This window comes from Amphiura filiformis, unplaced genomic scaffold (genome assembly GCF_039555335.1).
Source record: "Amphiura filiformis unplaced genomic scaffold, Afil_fr2py scaffold_22, whole genome shotgun sequence".
Taxonomy (NCBI): Eukaryota; Metazoa; Echinodermata; class Ophiuroidea; order Amphilepidida; family Amphiuridae; genus Amphiura; species Amphiura filiformis.
The window spans coordinates 1,809,374-1,831,204 of NW_027305486.1; the positions used below are offsets into that span (position 1 = coordinate 1,809,374).

Here is a 21,831-nt window from a genome sequence, read left to right on the forward strand (position 1 = left end):
AAGAAAAATCCAAACTGGAGAAAAGTGTGACGTTAAACAAAGGTTCGGTTCCTCTGTTGTTAAGACCGGATTGATCAAATCAAGGTATTTGCGTGCATTTTCGGTTTACCGACGCCGCTGCGATCTTTAGTTCTCTGCAGTTTAGTTTAGTTTCCTCTCAACGGATAGCATTTTTTAATGCTGCGGCGGGAAACCATGTGGTTTGCAGGATCGCGTTTGGCGGGAAACTTATTTAAGACTTTATTTTCACTATCAGACAAATAAATGAATGCAGTGAGAGGCAAATGACCTTTTCGGCGCAGCAAGTCCCATAAGCCTTTGCGGGTAGACCTGTGATGTCGTCACGCCGATGAACACGTCGTTACATTTCACGGCTTTGAAATGCGCAGTAACAATATTCGCTATCTCAAGTCGATATCTCAGGTCTACCCGCAAAGGCTTATGGGATTAACCAAAAACGGTCAATTTTGAAAGGTATTCAAATGTATCTTTAGACAATGCCATAGTCGAATTTACAGGAAAAAAATTGATACAGATGGTCATACGGAAATATTCAATAAAAAGTCATAAAAAGGTATACTCACAATAAAAGTGCATTATGTATTTACCATGGAATTGTAAAAACTTTTGGGCTTTCTAACTGCTAATTGTTGGTCTAAAGTATATAAAAGTATACAGCAAACATGGAAAAAGTCAATTCTTGATAAAAATGCTCAGTTTTGGAGTAATCTCTCCTCTTGACGCAAATAGTTTTGGATTACATAGCAAAAAAATCTTCAGTAAAAAATCATTTCATTATTAATTCCTAGATATCTAGTTTTTGAAAATTAAAATTTTTTTTTGATGTTATTATGTTGTCCAAAAACATTTCGTTCCAAGAGCATATCTTCAAAAATGGTGAGCCTATTGAAATATTTCTTTCGGTTTATTAAAGCTATCGAATAAAGGTTTCTTTACATACCAAAAAAAAGTATATAGAGAAATAGGAGAAAAAGAGAGATGAACGAGGGTTCTGTTTTTATGGGACACCTGTATAACCCGATATTTAAACGTTATTTAATGGTTTTGACCAAAACAAAAATGTGTTTATAACACGCTTATAACGTTTTTATTAAAATCTGTGTTTTATGGGATTCGAGGCTAAAAGTCTTTATTATTAAGGCACAGGTGTCATTTCTATACTTAAACAAGTATTGACAAACAACAAATTCACATGGTCAGAATGTTTTCCTGCTTACATACAACTTATTATTTTTATTTAAAGGTTTTGACCAAAACAAAAATGTGTTTATAATACGCTTATAACATTAAAAAAAAAGACTGTGTTTACTAGGATTCGAGGCTCAAAAGTCTTTATTTTTAAGGCCCAGGTGCCATTTCTGTATTTTAAACAAGTATTGACAAACAACAAACTCACATGGTCAGAATGTTTACCTGATTACATACAACTTATTTATCAAAGGGCACGTGTGATTCTTTAAAGAAAGAATGTTCGTTTTCTCATATCCCTTGTATCCCTTCCAAACAAGCTGTTATCGCAAGACACGAAGCCTGATCGGTGGCGCCACTGCTGCGTGCAGATTCTAACATGTGGCTTAATTGCGTGAAGTTCATCCAAATATCGCTGAAAGTTAATATCATAGCAGGAGCGATAACCACAGTTCAGAAGGTTTGCTTGCTTGAGCTTTGGTAACGACATAAGCGTCTCAAAAATAGCTTCTGTGGACAGTTTCGGTCCATGTCGTGATTCCTTGAAAATAGTCAATGATTGCAAAGACGGATGATACTACAATGCTTTTAACCCTATGTCTGTGTATGGACCGGAATCGTTTAATAATAAAATCTCTAGATTTGACAGATCACGTGCTATTGTTTTCATAATTTCATCAGTTACGCAGTTGCAATCATAAAGCCCCAGTTCTGTCATGTTAGGTAGTGCTTGAGTCATAGTAGCGAATGATACGGGGTTAAATAAAGCTTCCGTGATGTGAAGATCTGTGAACATGTGTCGATTACACAATTCTTGTAAGATGTTGTCTATGTCGTACCTATCTGCAATATACCAGGTATTGGGACCTGTATAGCTATAATATTTAGCCGTTATTATATGAAGGCTTGTAAGATCTAGAAGGTTATTAACAATTATTCGTAGGATCTCCTCTACAACTGCAGCCTGGCCCTGGGCATTTCCGCGAAGGCGTGTGTCCAAAGATGAAGTGGTGAAATAAAGCAGACATATTTCTTGAAGCTTTGGTAATCCAGACGTCAATATTTCCACATCTTCTGGTGATATTTCATTACACTTATAAAGTGTTAGGTGGCGTAAATTTTGACATTGTAAAATTTTTGGTATGAGAGTGTCTCTGAATTGTATAATTGATACTATCCAAAATTCTCTTGAAGGGTAAGCATCATCATACGTACAATTTCTGTTGGCAACGAAGGATAGCTGAAGCTTTTCAAGTTTTAAAGGTAAAGCAAAGTTGGTCTTGGAAAAATACTTAATTATGTCCTTATTGCAAGAATACGGAATGTGTTGATCTGGTGAAAGAAATGAAAGCGTTTGTAAATTTGGGCACATGTTGGTCAAGTATCGCATAATGGTCCAGCTTGAAGCCCTGAGATATACCACTCTTAGCGAAGAGTCTGTGTAAGATTGAAGGATTCGCATGGTCGTGTTTGCTAACTGTTTAATGTACTTAGCTTCATGATCTTCACTCTGACGTGGTGAATCCAGATTATAACCATTCCAAAAGTCTACAGTTCGCCAAACGTCTGGATCTTTAATGAGACTGTGCCACCGTTTACATGTTCTGTCGAAAAAAGAATCACAGAAAGTTTAGTTTATCATGTTTTATCTATGCAGTGTTCGTCTGTGACATGCCGCAAACTTGAGGGCGATCCCCCGTTTTTTTAATGGCGATTCCATTACTTCACGACAATATTTATTTTACATAAGAAATTTGTGAAGTAAATAACCCTACAAGCTGATTTGCTCGACAAATAAATACAAAGACGAAAGAAATTTGAACAAATTGTAGCGTAGCATGAAAATCACAAAAATTAAAAACCTCGCGTCGAGGTTTTAAAAATAACGGTTACTTAATGAAATAACGGTTAGTTCATGAAAAAGAAGAAGTGAAATTTAGCAAAACGCGACGAGGTTTATTTGCCCGTAAGAGAGCTCTATTGTTCCGCTATTGTATCCGCTATTGTATCCACTATTGTATTCTATTCATAAAAGCTACTGCAAGAATCGCGGCAATCCCTGATATCGCTGGTGTCTACCGCCGGCGTTTCGTATTTATTAACATTCAAAATGATCCGATACTCTTACATTTATAGACTTATTCCCGCTTTTTATATAATATTCAGAAATTGCAATTATGAAAACTACAAACTTTGAAAGTGAAAATATATTACCATCGAAAATATATCATACTTACATTCTATAGAATCTATAGAGGCATTGCATGTGACGTATCATCCCATAAATATGGCAGACTACTCAAATGCATTCAACAAAAGCATGATTGCAATATACCGTTACAGTTCGTCTCACACACATAACCCTGCACTACGATCAAATAGGTTGATGACAACATTTGATTGAATGGACTGTACTCCGCCATAACTACGGTGAAGGACACCGGTTCAAATTCTTTAATCAATAATTTCATGCAGGGCCTCTATAGATCATATAGATACCCAACCCAGAAGTGCCCATTTATTTTCTAATTTTTTGTAATCGCGCCCAAATATCCCCGCAAATATCTTATACACGGTTTTATTGATTCATTTTGGGCATTTCAAAAGTTAGAAGTCGTCAAAATGGCAACATCCATTGATAGCAATGGTTGAGTAAACATTGTCAAAACACTAGATAAAAAGACAGCTTTGTACTACCAGAGAAGATGTAAAGAAAGGAGATAGATCCAGCTATCCTAAAAAAATATGTGTGTTGCCGCTCATTCAAAAGCAATCACGCTATTTAGGTTTAACAATAAAATACAACAAAAGGGTTCGAACCCATGACGGGTGTGATACACAAGTTGCTGCTTACTAGTTTTAGGGAAAGGTCAGTGTCTGTATACCATCAATACTATGCATACCATGCATGCAGATCCTAACATCCAGTTTATTTCAAATAAAATATGACCGAAGTTCCATGGCAAATAATAATTTTGCACGCTTGGTTAAGCTTTCAACCTCTACGATTTATGATACAGACTATTTTCAATTATCAAAATATCTATATTAGGTTTGCAGGAAATGTCAGGAAAATACATTAAAACAATAAAATATAGATGATCAAAAATCATCCCGTTTCTAACAAAATTCCCAAAACACTCTCCTAAATAATTAATATATGTTCCAAAATGGGCGGATTTTTTTGGAATCTTTACAAAACTACATTTCTTTCTTATACCCTCGTTTCATCTTTTCTGTTTCGGGAGCTCTATTGTTTAGAAACGAAAACGCAAGGGATTGTGTGAATTGATCTGTTCCTTGAATTCATTGTTAAGTTTGAAGTACCAATCAGCTTATTTCAATAGAGGTAGATACCTGTTGTTAATAAACAAGGATGGATAAGACGAGATTATGGGACACCCACTGTGTGTGGAAGACCGGTGTTTTAGTGGTCTAGCGCCCCTTTCGCTTTAATGTCCTCTAATACCGATAGGCCTTCGATGTTGGTAAACTTTGGGCTTTCTGAATTCATCTGTTTATTGCTAATTTTACCCTGCTACGCAATCGGAAAACTTTAGCAGTTTGCCTATCATAAACATGGACAAATTTAAATAAACTCATCATCTCATCACTCCCCTCTCCTCTCCTCTCCTCTCCTCTCCTCTCCTCCCTCTCCTCTCCTCTCCTCTCCTCTCCTCTCCTCTCCTCTCCTCTACCAGATCATCTCCGCGTCTCATCATCCCCACTCTCTCAAATAATATACATTTAAAATAGATTTGAGTCTGGCAATTTTGCCTGAAGCAATTATCAGATTACCAATTCCAATGAAAGAAATCCTATTAGTTTCACTTCAACGCGCTTCTCTGGTGTTGCATATTACCAAGTTTCAAGGTGTATTTAATCGCTACATAAGCATAATATGACCGATTTTTGCGCGATTGCACGTCGAACAAGTATACGTAATTCTTGGCAACACTGATTACTATTGATTAATTTATATTAATCATGTTAATGTATATTTCGACGCTGGGTTATTTTCAGGAGATACTCCTGCTTAGGCTGGAGTACCTATACACCCAACGCAAGTCAATTGAAGCCGTACACTTTATCGCGAATTTACGACCGTAAAATTTAGACACCTCTTTTGTCTAGATTAGCATCAACCCTCTCATCTCACGTTGTCAGAAGTCATGTCAGAAATTAACATAACTCCCGAAACCGAAACAGAAGTTATCTTCGTTCAACTTTTCTGTAGTCAACAAAAGACTAGAATAAAAGGATTGTTCACACGTACCATGCTAACACTTCAAAATAACAATGAGATCCGAAACCGAAACCGGAAACCGAAACAGAAACAGAAAAGATGAAAGGACCCATAGTATCCACGTGTGGTATCCCTGCAGAGCAACATCAGGTACTTAACACACACGTGTCATACTTTCAAGGAATTATCTATAGAAACATTGGATATGGTTTCAATTCTGGAGTGAAAATTAATCAACCGTAGTCGGCAACACACATCACATCAAAGGCTACTTTCAAGTAGATGTGTAACTACTTGAGATTAAAGGACTATGAATAGGTGCGACAGGATAACCTGCGGGATTATCTACAGGGTATAATTCCGTTCTTCCTCCTTCTTTTTCAACTTTCCTGGTACTACAGAGAAGATGTGAGGAAAAGGAGATAGATACAGCTATCCTCAAACAAAATATGTGTGCTGCCGCTCATTCAAAAGTAACCACGCTATTCAGGTTTAACAATAAAATACAATAAAGGGGTTCGAACCCATGATGGGTGTGATACACAACTTGCTGCTTAAGGTTATACGAAGAAACGTATAAAAAACGTATAAAAGACGTATAAAGTTGTTATCTAAAACCGCGTTTTCTCAGCAATCAAATATCGCAGTGAGTCAAATGTTGGTGCATGGATGTATCTTTACATTATTTTTGTGTGTTTATACAAATTTTTAGAATCCGTTTGAAAATCCTTCGTTTAAATCATTTTTACGCACCATGTTCACAAGATCAAAAACGCGTTCCATGCAGTTTTTTTCAAATGTTCGCTCCGTATAAAACCACGGCGGGTGATTGTTTTCTCCTTTTTCTATTGTACTACAAATCGACCAAAGAAATAATGTTGCCATGGGGAAGAACCAAATACAGTACCGATTAAATTTTATTAGCCCGTTTTTGGGAACAATTTTCGAGAATCTTGTACCACAAAACACTGTTATGTTACATTATCGATATCTGGATTGTGGAACGTTAATTTTGATTTCTAACTGCCTACATTATTTCTTAAATGTCTGTCGATTACTTTACCATTTGAATTTCACTCCAAATTTAAGCTACTTTTGCAAAAAACGAGGTTTTTCGCCATCGATATCTCCGACATTTACAGCGGTAATGAGCTTGTTTATCATAAGAGCCTGTTATGCACTATTCCATAATAGTCAGTTTGAGATCAATCAATTCCATGTGTCGCTCAGTGGCTCAATCGGATAGCGCGCCGGACTTACGTTCGACTATATAGGCCTAATACTATAGTTTTGAGCTGGAAAACTTTGGTACGTGTTCGAGTCCCTATGTGGTCCATTCCATTTATTTTATTTTATTTTTCTCTCACTTTTTTCTTTTTTCTTGTTCGTTTCTTTTTATTTATTTATTTATTACATCATATTTACCCAGGGTAACCCGATCAGCAAAAATGCTGTTCTTACACGGGGCCCTGCATCATATAACAATTGCACAACAGAAATTTAAAATTACATATAATACAACAAAAATTATTAACACATATCAAATCAAACCAGCATGACAAAATAATATAGCACCAACTAGAGGAACAATTATTTGACCAAAAAAAACCCCAAACAATTGAACATCTCTATTATATAAATACACTGTTAAATACATATGAAACCACTAATAACATCATATTATAGCTTAAACCCCGGCTTAAACCATGGAAGTACTTCATTGCTTAAACTTATATTATTCTTAAAACATTGTACATTTGAGGCGTTCCTAACATCATAATCAATTTTGTTCCATACCTCAACACCACTGTACGAGAAAGAAAATTTAAAATATTCGGTATCATTACCATTAGAGCAAGGTGGCAACGCTAGCAGACCAGCTGCAGCTTGTCTTGTATGAATGCCATGATTATCAGATACATATTTACATTTGGAAGAAAGATATGATGGCGCCAGGCCATTTAAAGATTTAAACATCAGCAGTGCTTTAAAATATTTACAACGATCATACAGTGAATTCCATCCTAATACTGGAAACATAACATTAGACGAGGTTTGGGAATTAACGCTCAAAATAATTCTAGCACATCGTTTTTGTAAGACATTGAGTTTGTGTACATCATTTTCATATCGACCAAACCATACAACACAGCAATAGTCAAAACAGGGTTGAATCAATGACTTGTACAAGATATTAAGGGTGTTACTATCAAGAAATGTGCTCAGACGTCTTAAAAGAGATATTTTACAGAACAATTTCTGAATAACACAATTTACTTGCTTATGCCACAGTAATTCATCATCAATTAAAACACCTAAACATTTAGCCTTGTTAACTCTCTCTAGTTTACAACCATTAACAATTACTGAAAAAGAATCTTCATCCACTTTACGTAATTTTGCACTACTGCCTAATAACATTACTTTAGTCTTATTTGTATTGAGGAAAAGCTTGTTTTATGCAGCCATTTAGTTATCGCCTCAAGATCCTCCGTAAGCTTATTTGACATAATGTTAACATCATTTTCATTGACATACAATGTAGTGTCATCAGCATACATAGAAATCTTACCATGTTTTATTACTTTAGGCATATCATTGATAAAATTATAAACAAAAGTGGGCCAAGGATACTGCCTTGTGGAACACCTGTATTAATGGGTAATGTATCTGAAACAACTCCGTTAAACGACACTCTTTGCATTCTGCCACTCAGATAGGATTTAAACCAATTGAGGGTGTTGTTTGATGCTCCAATATCGTGAAGTTTATTAATCAGGATATCATGATTCACGGTATCGAACGCCTTCCTTAAATCAATAAGGGCCATGCCCGTCATTTTACCAGAATTGATATTAGAGAGCCAGTCGTCCACCATACCAACAAGGGCTGATTCTGTTGAATGCCCAGGACGAAAACCAGACTGGTGCTCATTAAGAATTTCATGTTGCGATACATAAGAATACACATGATTGTGAACGGCCCTCTCAATAATTTTACTGACAACAGGCAAGATAGATATAGGCCTGTAGTTGTTTGTGTCATCAAGATCACCACCTTTGTGCAACGGAATAACTTTAGCCTCTTTCCATGCAGATGGGAACACGCCTGTTGATAAAGAAAGGTTTAGAATGTATGTTAAACTCTCAATTATTGCAGGACGAGCTAACTTTAGAATTCTGCAGCTTAAGTCATCAAGACCAGTTGCCTTGGTTACACTCATTTTACGAATTTCCTTATCAACAAATTCTTTCTTTCTGACTGCAGCGATTGATTGCTTTTTGCCCGTTTTTTTTTCATTATATAATTCAGGAATTTTTAGGCTATGAATATATTTTTACAAATTAGATATTTGTTGTTGGTTTTGTTATTGTTGTTGTAGTTATTGTTGTAGGCCTATATATTGCATAATCAGGGTATAAATAGGCCTACTAGGCCTATTATAGCCTATAGAAGCATTGATTTATTTCACGACAGATATCATCCAGGATAATTTTAAAAATTGAAAATTTAGAAAATCCAAAGGAAAATTGCCGAAAACGGTTGCCCACAATCAACCCCCCCCCCCATCCACCCATATGGTCCTATCATGGTCGCCCCTCCCTATCCCTGCAACATATAGGATGACTCACGAGCCGCGGTTTGTCCGTGGCCCTAGTTCAGATTGATACACCACTGTACTATTGTACGCGTGAGTTCATTCTTTTCTGCATGGCTGTTTCCATTATTAACTTACGCCCCTCTGGAATCAAGCCTTGAAAATCGAATGTATTTAACCTTAATAGTTTTAGGAAAAGGTCAGTGTATGTATAATCATCATACTATGCATACCATGCATGCAGACCCTAACATCAAGTTATATTTCAAATAAAATATGACCGAAGTTCCATGGCAAATTATAATTTCTGACGCTTGTTGACTCTTTCAACCTCTACGATTTATGATAAAGACTATTTTCAATTATCAAAATATCTTTATTAGGTTTGCAGGAAATGACAGGAAAATACATAAAACAATAAAATAAACATGATCAACAATCATCCCTTTTCTAACAAAATCCTAAAACACTCTCCCTAAATAATTATAATTCGAAATAATAACACCTATTCATTTATTCATTATAAACCTCTCGCAAACTGGAATGTGTATGTGGTGAATTGTAATTTTAATAACCGATATATGGAAACAAACAGGTACTATAATATTATTCAAAATTAAGAATAATATCAAACAAATCCTCCTACTCGAACAGTACACTTAATTTAGGCCCGGGATTTAGGCCTGCATTATGATGATAGACCTAAGGTAAAAATACTTGAAGAGATAACAAGAAACCTTTCGTGCTTGGCCACTGTAGTGCTTGGCTGATCCTTGCTGGATGAAGGTCAATATTGATCTATTATGTGAGTGAAATCAAACACCGTGTCCTCGTTGCTACTCCCATGTAATCGAAGGTCGTAAAAATTAATCCGATAACAATAGAGGGTATTCATTACTACATCATTGATGTGGTTGCTCAATGCTCATGCATAAAATTCTTCCACATATAGGCTGTTTAGCTTAATCATGTTAATCGGGAATTGACCTCTTGAAATGATATCATCACACTGATCAGAATGATCTTTATGTTATTACGGTGCGGCCCACATAAAATGTTCAACACAAAGTGAACGATGTTATAACTTGGAGGGCTAACAAACCAACACCGCCAAATTCGACTGACGTGTGTACAACGTGAGAAGCTATGAGGAAATGGAACACTCGTTGTCTGATAATGCATGTGTTTATGGTTCGGATAGCGGTTACTTAGCAGCTCTCGTTCCGCTTGGGTCTATTGAATACATTCTATATATAGTCATCAATATGTCGTTTCCAGTCCCTGGCTGAACTATAGGGTTCAGCTATTATTTTTTTAAATAATTCTTTTACCCCATGCAGCTGATTGGGGTGGTTACGGTCGTTTAAAACCACTAACCGCGAAATGAGGATATCGAACATAGGCCCCCGCAGGGCTACAAAAAAACTGCTAACCGCAAAATATGGATATCCAACTAGTTTGCCCCTCGAAGCTGTAAAAAACCCTCATCGCGAAATATGGATATCCAACTAGTTTGCCCCGCAGGGCTACAAAGAACCACAAACCGCGAAATATGGATATCAAACAAGTTTGGCCCGCAGGGCTACAAAGAACTGCTAAACGCGAAATATAGATATCCAACTAGTTTGCCCCTCGAAGCTTCAAAAAACCACTCATCGCGAAATATGGATATCCAACTAGTTTGCCCCGCAGGGCTACAAAGAACCATTAACCGCGAAATATGGATATCCAACTACTTCGCCTCGCATGGCTACAAAGAACCACTTACCGCGCAATACCTTTTACCTCAAAAAAGAATTAATATCTACCAAAACACGTTTCAAAACGTAAAAGGGGCCAAGTTTAAAAATCTTTCCTGTGTGGCTTTTCACCCTTTTTAAACTTGGTCCCATTGATGAAAGTTTCTAAAGACCCATACGAAGTCATCTTTAGGCTACTTGTTTGTTTTCTTAGTTGTCAGTGTTCATTTTGTAGAGTAAATTAATTAATGTTCGTGCTTGATTGACGTTTTTCCGTAAAGACGTAATAATGTATTTTGATTTAAGCAAAAGTAGCAAATACTCACTTTGTTAAATTCTTCATCGTCTTGTGCGATCCTGCGCCTTATGTACAGATGTAGGGCCTATAATATGTAACAGGTTGACAGACAGTCAATTTGCTAAGTATATATAATACTCTACTACTCTTTATGAATACGCAATATAATGAAACATAAACCTTCAAATGTTTTTGATAATACATAGCCTACGTCATATTGCACCGCTTTCGAACAGTCTTAAACCTAATTGTTGCATGTAGAAATTAGGACTCATTCTTCATGTTATTACGGTACCACTTTACTGAATGGGACCAAGTTTTAAAAAGGGTGAAAAGCCACACAGGAGAGATTTGTTAAACTTGGCCCCTTTTTACGTTTTGAAACGTGTTTTGGTAGATGAACTTTGCTGACAGGAGGACTCGAACGAACGACCTCGACATTACTAGTCGCATTGCTCTACCACTGAGCTATGACAGCATAGTCTAGTGGCGAGGATCGAGTCAGGGCTACGACACTGAAAAATTTGCATAGCAAAATGACCCGTTTCCTCCGCAGCCAATTTGGTTTCGCTCCATCGAAATCAAGCTGGCCACGGAAGAGACTACCCTCCTTTGTGTTTGTTCATTTGTGTATGGAGAGCCATTTTTAGAGCCAATAATGACTTAGGCTACGCTCTCAGCTAGAGTCCGACGCTGCATTGTACTAGAAATACCTTTTCTGTGACATCGCTGTAGAGCCAACCGGGAACACGTATTCATTTTGAAAATATAGCATTAAAATTAGTATCACCTTTGTGGCCCCCGTGCAGTGGAAAACCTTAATTCTTTCATTAAAATGAAATGAAAATTACAAAAAACACGGATCCACCTGTGCACCTATAAAATGGGCACATCAATTTGTCTCAAATATGAATGAATTTTAAGAAACATACGGGATATGATGAACCATTGACTTGACGCCATGATAGTAGGATCTATTAGTTGTTTTATATACAATGTATATACCGTATTGTCATAATACCAATATTTGTCATAATATATAATGAGTAATATTTAGCAACGTAAATGTGCAGTTCATATGCACAAACGAATACTGATCTTTATGATATTCAGGTTTTTGTACACCACGTATAACATGTTACATAGGAGGCCATACTGGTTGACCTTCATCTATTGTATTTGTTCATTTGTGTATGGAGAGGAGAAACGCCATTAAACGCCATTAAAACTCCATCGGTATTAGGGCGTAGTTCAGTGAACTCACCGGATTGCTATTCCAAGTACTTTGATATGTATTAATGGGTCGAGGCGATTGCATTGAAAAACCTAATAAATTATTCATAACAGTTACGTAATCAATCGATAGTGCGGAGACTTTTCATTTGCAAACCACCAAAATTCGTGATCTTTTAGCGTTGGAAAAGAAACCACGTGAATAGAGTGCCCTCTCAAGAATAACTACTCTCTGATCGAGTTTTAGACCTATGCAGTGTTCGTGTGTGACGTGCAGTGTTCGTCTGTGACATTCGTTTGTCGTACATAACACATGCGCCAATTCACTTCATTTCAAGTTTGAAAGAAAAATCATTCAACACAATGAACACTAGTGGTTTTACATGTCAATGCCCTTTATAGTACTATTTCACTACTTCCAGTAAAGGACCGTATCATTTTCAAAATATTGCTCTATGTTTTCAAAAGCTTGAATGGACTGGCACCAGATTATTTATCATCTTGTCTCGCACTGTACAGTCAATCTCGTTCTGGACTTCCATACTGCAGTTACTGTCCGTTTTCCTATACACAATACACAGTGCTCTCACCATTGACGCGTGACTTTTACAAATAGTGTATGTATAGAAGTATATGCATTTGCCTAGTTAAATATATTTCTCTAACATAACCTAAAATTACAGCTAGGTTAGATGTTCAGAAATAGTCGCACTTTCGTAAAATATGAGTGAGTGCAAGGCATAGCTAGCTCATTGCTAGCCAACTCCCCGTGTTAATTGAATGGAGATTTGACCAAAAATATTAGCTAATATTGGTAACGGACCGCTCAGTTCTGAAGGATGCCACAAAAAAACGGTACTAGCTACATTTAAACTATTCTATGGAATTCTAGAAAATATAGTTTTCTAACATGTCCTAAATTTTTAGCTAATTTAGGTGTTTGGAAATAGTCGCACTTTTGTGATTTAGGAAGGATATGTAAACGACAGATAACACCAAAAAATATGAAGAAATTATTTCCAAACCGTGTTAAGTCAACAATCATCATGTTGCTCATTTTCAAGAATGCTGGTTGACAAAAAGCAGACCATTGTCTCATTTCGTGAACAAAGGTCTACATACCATTGTTTGCTTGCGTTTCCTTTATAATCGGTTACCCAGCTCATTGCGATACCGCACATATAAAAACAGACACATGTGCACAACCAGAGAAGATCTGATTTAATCAGTTGAGCTGTTTTCAATGAGTGTTATCTTGGTTTAATAGCTTTTAATGGGGGTTTGTCCTCCAAAGGTCGTGGTGAATTCTACTGTATACATGACTGCATCATGCGCCCATCATCAGATATCACACGTCTCGCAGAGCCCACATTTTCTCACAAATCTCTCTACTCTACCACCGATAAATGTTTTTTGCTCGCAGCACCACGTTTATGGAATAAATTACCCATCAGTAACCGTACTTCTAGCTTGTTACACAGTTTAAAAAAAAGTCTAAAAACATATCTCTTTCAATAGTAGTTTTTTTACTCAGATTGTTGATTATTTATTGCTTTGTGAATATTATGTTGTTGCTGTATTTTTATGCGCTGTGGTCTAAAGTAAATGGGGCAATATAAAAGCCCAGTGTATGTACGTATGTCCCGGGGGGGCACTCGACTTTGGAAGTGACGGGGATGTGCGGATAGCAGTTCGAAACTAGGGGTCTTTCGGTGAGAGCCTAGACACTGAAAAAAACCTTTCAGTGGGGCGGCCCCTCCAAAAGGGGGGGGTCTTTCCGTGAGACCGGGGAAATTTGACCAAAAAAGGGCGTCATTCAGTGAGACTGGGAAAAAATTTGGGTCAAGATATTAAAGTTGATAAAAAAATTTCAAAAATTCATCATATTTGTAAAATTTTTGAAAAATTTTAGGAAAAATACTGAAAAAACGGGGCCATTTAGTGAGAGATTATCAGATATTTCCCCAAAATTGTTGAAAAAAAAGGGGGTCTTTTGGTGATTGATCTCTCTCTCTGTGTCAGTAAGCTTGTATACGCCATTATAGTCAATGGTCATCGACTTTTATACTGCATCCACGGGAGTAGTGAGTGCAGCTATATAGTCCATACAGGACCAACGCAATATAAAATCAGAATTTTGGTCTGTTTTTGATTTCAAGACGCAAGCTTCTTTCTCAAGACGCTTGCTAACGACTATCATATCTGTTCAACACGTATATTCAAGTGCAAGGAACCACATCTGGATTCTTCAGATCAAATCATTTACGGGAGATATTCATCATTTTCTACCACGGTATCCAAAGATTTTCGTCTGAATATCAAAATCGTGCATCGCCCATTCACGTGTATCGATCCCGGGTATTTATTTTAGTATCTCTGCTGTACCAAGTAATTATTAGCCAGGCGATGTCGGTGTGCATCCACACCACTCCACGCCATACATAAATTCTGCCAGTCACATTTCCCCAATATGAAATTTTTTAAAAGTAAAATTTGAATTTGAATTTTACTTCATTAAAGTTTGGCGGAGGCGGGGTTCGAACTCACGGTGCACTACTTTGGACACACTATGAACCCAGCGCCTTAGACCACTCGGCCACTTGTCTTGTTGGAATCCATTTGAAACTTATTTGAAGATATAATCGCAACTTCAACATAGGCCTACCACGTGATAAGCAAAGGCAGAAAACGTACCATATTTTGGAATTTTATTTGCCTAAAAACATTAATGTGTATTATTAGCGCTCAATTGTTGTTAACTGCGTGTTCTGTAGAGGCCTATACAAAGAAAATCCAACAATAAACATGATAAATGGGCGTCTATATGGACAATACATTATATCGATTTTGACACGTGCTCGTGTCTCAGTACATTTCCATGGTCAGTAAAATACTATAGAGGCACCTACCTTTTTTCTTGTATACACGTTCGATGTTTTGATCAAGTATGTGAATAATCGACTTTAGACCCCAAATGTTTTTTTTTTTTTTTTTAGATTAGATTACCATAAAAACGAAACAGTAATCTTTGGTTGGGTCTAATGTAATATTCACATAGAATTTTCAACGTTTTTCTATCCTTATTCTTGCTCAATTAAAAAATATTTTGGCGTATATAAAATTGAAATAAAATTCTCTGCCTCTTAAACGACATCAAATGTGCCACCATTGGGTATCACGAATCGTTATATATGATGTGCAGTTAATATTCATATTTTCTTTTATACAGAGGATGCTTCAGTTTTGACAGGAAAAATATTTTCTTGAAAACCCTCTCACTCGGTTATTTTAAAAAGGTAACCACGCTTCCCTAGAATGTGCAATAAATTAGCATTAAAATTTTTCTTATTCTAACAGCAAGCGTTTCTAAAATGCAGTATGGCGAAATGTGGTGTAGTGTGCATCGTGTAGTATGCCTTTGACTTGGCCCATTTTATTAATCGTTATATACAAAGAAACAAGCGAAACGAAATAGTTTTCTATTGGTGTATAAATCAAAACTTTTTTTTTGTAAGTAGGGGGTGGGGTAGGCTGTGAATAACGAAATGTCACTTTAAAGGAAACCCCATGAAGGAAACACACCACAAAAAGTGTCTATTTGTCAATTCATTTTAAGGGCTGGGGTATGAACGTTTGGACAGTATTTACTTTGGGACATTAGAGCACATCAGACATATCGAATTGAATTCTGAATACGAAGAATGTCATTCTGATATCAAATAACTTTGATTTTTTGAAATTCGCAATTTGATACACATTTTATGGCAAATCATTAAAAATTGATATTTTTGATATTTAAAAGTACTTGAAGTAAACTTTATAAATCTGATGATTTATACTTAAAGTGTATGTAGGTGGTATGAAAAGCCGACGATCAATTGAAAATTTTGACCTTTCGTATTGAAGATATGGATTTTTTTCCCAAAACACCAAAAAAAATTAGGTCTTTTTGGGAAAAATCCATATCTTCAATATGAAAGGTCAACATTTTCAATTGACCGTCGGCTTTTCCTCCCTGCTACATACACTTTAAGAATATATCATTAGATTTATATAAAAAACGTCGAGGACTGTTATATATCAAAAATTTGAAAAATATCGAATTTTTGTAATTTGTCATAAAATTTGTATTATATTGTGATTTAAAAAAAAGAAAATTATTTGATATCAGAAAGACATGCTTCGTATTCAGAATGCAATTCGATAGGTCTGAGGTGCTCTCATGTCCCACAAAAAATACTGTCGAAACGCAATAAACGCTCATTTTGGATCCCTTAAGTCGCTGATAACCAGTATTTCAAAAAAAGGGTGTAGCTTTGAATTGATGTGATGGGATTCAATTTTATTTAATATCTTTGCTGACCAACAGATCGTTCTACGGTTTCGCGATTTAAATTACTATAGGCCTATAGCCCAATATTGCCGAGAAGGCATTGAGGCAAACAACATGCATGTGAAATGTTCCAAAGGTTAATGATCGAGAATGAAAGTAACAGATTAACTTTATCATGTTTGTCTCTCTATGCATGAGTGCGTATATTTATGGCCTTTACAATATTTTCTTATGTTCTTGGTTAGGTATGGGGTATTATTAAAATAAAAAATAGTTATATTAAATGAAATCCTAGCACAAATAAATCGTCTTCATTCAATTATGCTCTCTTTAAAGCAAGTAGAAATAGCTTGTCAACTTTCAACATGGGAACACGTTATGAAGTAGCTATAATTAGTGAAAAGATGTAGCTCAGCGGCCGGCCAACAAAAATAAATAGTCTATAGTAGTCCCTATACGAGAAACAAGATTTTCTCTCTGAATTGGCCGTATTTTTACGTGTAAGAAAATCAATCGCATTATCGTGTTCACTCTTGCGTAAGTTTGGGCCCTATAGAAGCCCTGCATCATTTTATCGATTGGCTCCAAACAAAGGATTTGAACCGGTGTCCTTCACCATAGTTATAGCGGAGTGCAGTCCATTCAATCAAATGTTGTCATCAACCTATTTGATCGTAGTGCAGGGTTATGTGTGTGAGACGAACTGTCAAGGTAGATTGCAATCATGCTTTTGTTGAATGCATTTGAGTAGTCCGCCATATTTACGGGATGATTCGTCAAATGCAAGGCCTCTATTTGACTCATTGAGCGTGTTTATAGTGAGCCAGATTATGCGGTATTTAGCTGGACTGCCACGCAGTCTATATTTGTTTATGTTTTACTAACCATTGCAAATCTAGACTACTCGGTAGTTTAGCTAAATAACGGAAAGATTGTCTCACTATAAACACGCTCAACGGAACGTTCGAAAGGACCCCCCGCGACTGTCAAGGTAAAATGAATCAAGTTATAATATGAGGATTATTTAAATATAAATGTATAATTGACATTTGACTTTTCTTATGGTGGTTTCATACTTTCCTGTCGCTTGCCGCTTTGAAGATGATTTTACTTCACTGTGCAGTCGCACCAGATACGATAGCGGTGACCAGCGGCAAGCCGATATATCGATCACTCGACAGCGGCAGCAGCACACAGTGTCGACGTCCTATACGATAAATATAAATTTAATTTGGTGAGCGACGGGCGAGTGGTATTTCACCGAACGCAAGAAAAGGAGTTCAATCTGATTGGCTAGCAATCGATCGCTTAGGTCGCTTAGTAGTCAACTACAAACTCAAAACTGAGCAATGTATTGAAATCGATATTCTATTATTGCCGTAGATAAAGAGAGTGATAGTGTGACAATAATGTACACTGTATTGCAGCTGGATTTCACATGCATTCCTTTATATTATTATTTTCTCAAAGAGTTGAATATGATCACAAATTTTACCCAGGATTTCAAATTTTTACCCGCAAATTGCAGTTAAACATATCCACAGCAAAATACCGGTCCTCACTAATTAGTGTATTTAATTCCCAGTTAGTGTATTTAAGATAAAACCTGACAACAAATACAATTTTCTTGCAATAGAAATATCATATGGGATACTGATATGGTAGGCCGCAACCACCACAACGTGGAGCTGCTACGCGTAGCTGACTTTTTGCTCCGTGGAGCCAAATTGACCGATCATGATCATGTTAGAGTTTTTCATTACTCGGAGGTAAAACTGACCAATTAAGTACGAGTTACTCATTACGTGAAGCGAATTTATTCATTAAGAATTTGCCAGACGAGCGTCACGTAGTTGCAAGATATCCTCGGTCACGAAAGTTATGATTCAAAAAGTAGTTTATGAAAAGTACGAACTGACTTATTATTAAGATGGACATGCACTCATAAGAAACTCATACAGTATTGTACATAACTATATAGCTAGGCAGAGTGGTGGTAAACTATGCACACAGTTCTGCGATCTGCAGTGTATCGCCGGGAGCTAATTTGTATAACTTGCGCGGTGGCCCTGCGGAATTCGACCTTCAGCAAACTGCAAACCAGTTCGGATTTACTTTATATACTAGTAGTAGGCCATACATACTGTAGTTACTGTCCGTTTTCCTATACACAATACTCAGTGCGCTCACCATTGACGCGTGACCTCTACAAATAGTGTATGTTAGAAGTATAGGCCATTGCCTAGTTGACGTCACTGTGTAAAAAATAACCGTATAAAGTATTCTCTGAAATTCTAGAAAATATAGTTTTGTAACATGTCCTAAATTTTTAGCTAATTTAGGTGTTTGGAAATATTAGTACTTTAGTGTTTTAGGAAGGATATGTAAACGACAGATTAAGCTTCTCATTAAGCTTCTCATTTTCAAAAACGCTGGTTAACAATAAGCAGACTATTGTCTCATTTCGTAAACAAAAGCCCACAGTATTGTTACCTTGCGTTCGCTTTATAATCGTTCACCCAACTGAAACTCTAATACCAGCTCATTGCTCATTGCACAGGTAAAACAGACACAAGTGCAGTGTGTATTTAACCAGAGAAGATCTGATGTAACATAGTTGAGCTGTTTTCATTGAGTGTTACCTTGGTTTAATAGCTTTTAATGGGGTTTAAGTCCTTCAAAGGTCGTTGTGAATTCTACTGTAGACATGACTGCATCATGATTATTTTAAAGTCAACAACATTCAACAATATGATCACCGTGATAGTATGACAGTATCAGTACCGTGGGTGTCAGTGATCCTGGCCTGACACAGTAGACAAACAAACAAACAAACAAACAAACAAACACGGATGACACATGCATGCAAGGTAACATTGACTATACACTAATCAAACAATGGTATTGATCCTGTACAACTGGTCGTGGTTTATTTACAATCGATTCATTTAAAATCCCCATAGTAAACATTAATTTTGGCAAGAGTTTTCTCTCTCTGGAACGAGGATGCATCCACTGGCTCCGCGTAATGAAAAGATCCAACATGATTGGTCAATTTAGCTCCGCGAATCGAAAAGTAAGCTACGCGTAGCAGCTCCACGTTGTGGCGGTTACGGCCAGCCATATACTGATCATGCGAAAATCGTAAAAACATAGAATAGAAACAGTGTGGCAGGCTCTCAAAATCTCAAATTGTATGCTTAGCCTAAGTCGCTCGGCCTATCTCGAATAAAATCACCATGCGTAGCTGTTGAAAAACGTGAGGATTCGTCGTACTATCACGGCAATTTTTAACACGAAGATATAGGGACGATGACGGTGAGCAGCACTGCTGGGAGTTGAATTCAAATCAACTCGGAGCGGTGCCGCTCTGACGTATCAGAACAAAATACGAATTTGGAGCGGTACTGAGCGGCAAGAGTGGGTTTCAGAGTCATGCCGCTGCCGCTTAGCGGTTTGCCGCTCCTCTTACAGAAAAGTGCAAGCGGTATGATCAAGCGTCACGTCGCACAGCGGCAAGCGGCAGAGAGTATGAAACCAGCATTAATCTCCTTTCAGTGATGACAAAATTCGAAAAATTATTTATATGTCTCAAAAAGTATGCTTTTTGGCACGTTTCTAGAAAAAAAAAACTGCCTGACCCAAACTCCCATCCCCCTCTGGGAATCTAATAGTGTGTCCCTTATAGTGCTTTAGCCACAGTTCGCTATATAGTAGAAAACATAATAATCAAATGGATGGAATGAGATATGGCGTTTAATATAGAAATTAGGGGGTTATCTTGCAACCTTAATAGTTTATATAAAAACTAGCTCAGCAGGTTAAGGTTCTTCATGCAGCAGCTCAAGAACCTTTTGACATGTGGGTTCCATTTAGAATTTTTTCTAGGATCTCTTTTTATCCACTCCATTAAAATAAAGCAATGTGTTCTCATCTGATATTTTCGCGATATCTGCTGCGCGCAGCCCCATTAATGATAATCACGAAATAAATTACAAACCTTGATGCTGTAAGCTTCTCAGATATAGTCAAGAGAGAAAATATCTTAAATAGTACATCATCTATGAGTATGTTGATAATACACGCTGGGTCATATTTTGTCGTTGATATCGTCAACCCACTTCGCCTACTCTTGACTTGGCCCATTTCGTTATTCGCTATAACAAAGAAACAAACGAGTGAACAAGAAAAAACGAAAGAAAACGAAAGATGCGAAAAAAGGAATACAGACTAAATGATAAGAAAGTATGGAAGTAAGAAAATAATGAAAAAAGAATAATGTTGTCAATTTGAGATGAAAAGCTGATTTAACTGAATTTTTGCTTAATATGATTTTGGCCATATTTCGTCGGCCGTATCACATATATACTTACGTATTCGACATTTTTAACATTTTTGAGAAAATTGGTATATTAGTTTGTTATGTTCTACTCTATATATTCAAATTTCAACCGTCATCGTGGCGTGGTAGCATTTTAGCAACACAGTTTAAGGACCATGTGCTTGCATATCCAATCAGAAATAATATGCATGACTATAAAATGACCATGTACGTGTACGTATCTACGACTATATATAGCTATTTTTTGTTTACATGTGCTTGTTATAATACTCACACTTTAGATGTATATAGCAACAGGTTCCCGATAATCAACGGACGTTTGTACATGTTTAGAAATCCACCATGTCAGTACTGTATGTATGTCATATACATGCACAGTGTGTACCATCGTTAAGAGATTAAAATTGCGAACTAGTCGAATATACGTAGTATAGGCAGCAAAGATGCAGTATTGTTTTTCAACAGAGAGAGAAGGCGGATCTCAGTTTATTTACACAGTCATATATTTACTCGTTCTTCATCTGATGACGTTCATGCACAGAGCCCAGCAAAACAGCCGCTTCACTGCTCATGCGCAGCATATGATTAAAATGGATATCGATGTGTGAGCGCTACCAACGACCACGGAATAGGCCTGGAAGCGGCACTAGAAATTAGCATGAAGCCGCATTCATATGTAGATAGCGTATTGTTATTTAAATTTGTGCCCAGACGTATTGAGGGCGACAGGCATGTTATCCAGACAGAGAATGTCTTGATGCGCCAGGCATGTCAAATTGCTGAGTGAATGTGTATAAATCCCCTTTCTGTATAGGTAATAAGCTAGTTTATTT

The 21,831-nt window shown here is 36.8% G+C and overlaps 1 protein-coding gene across 1 annotated transcript; it reads right to left on the minus strand.

Moving 5' to 3' along the window:
* Positions 1-1,439: 1,439 nt before the first annotated feature.
* On the minus strand, positions 1,440-21,381 carry LOC140143491 (uncharacterized). Its single transcript, XM_072165324.1, has 3 exons — positions 21,273-21,381; positions 20,657-20,813; positions 1,440-2,813 (listed from the first exon to the last, which is right to left on the minus strand). Exons 2-3 carry the CDS (start codon positions 20,800-20,802, stop codon positions 1,787-1,789), a joined length of 1,173 nt encoding a protein of 390 aa, XP_072021425.1. The 5' UTR covers positions 20,803-20,813; positions 21,273-21,381; the 3' UTR covers positions 1,440-1,786.
* Positions 21,382-21,831: the final 450 nt, after the last annotated feature.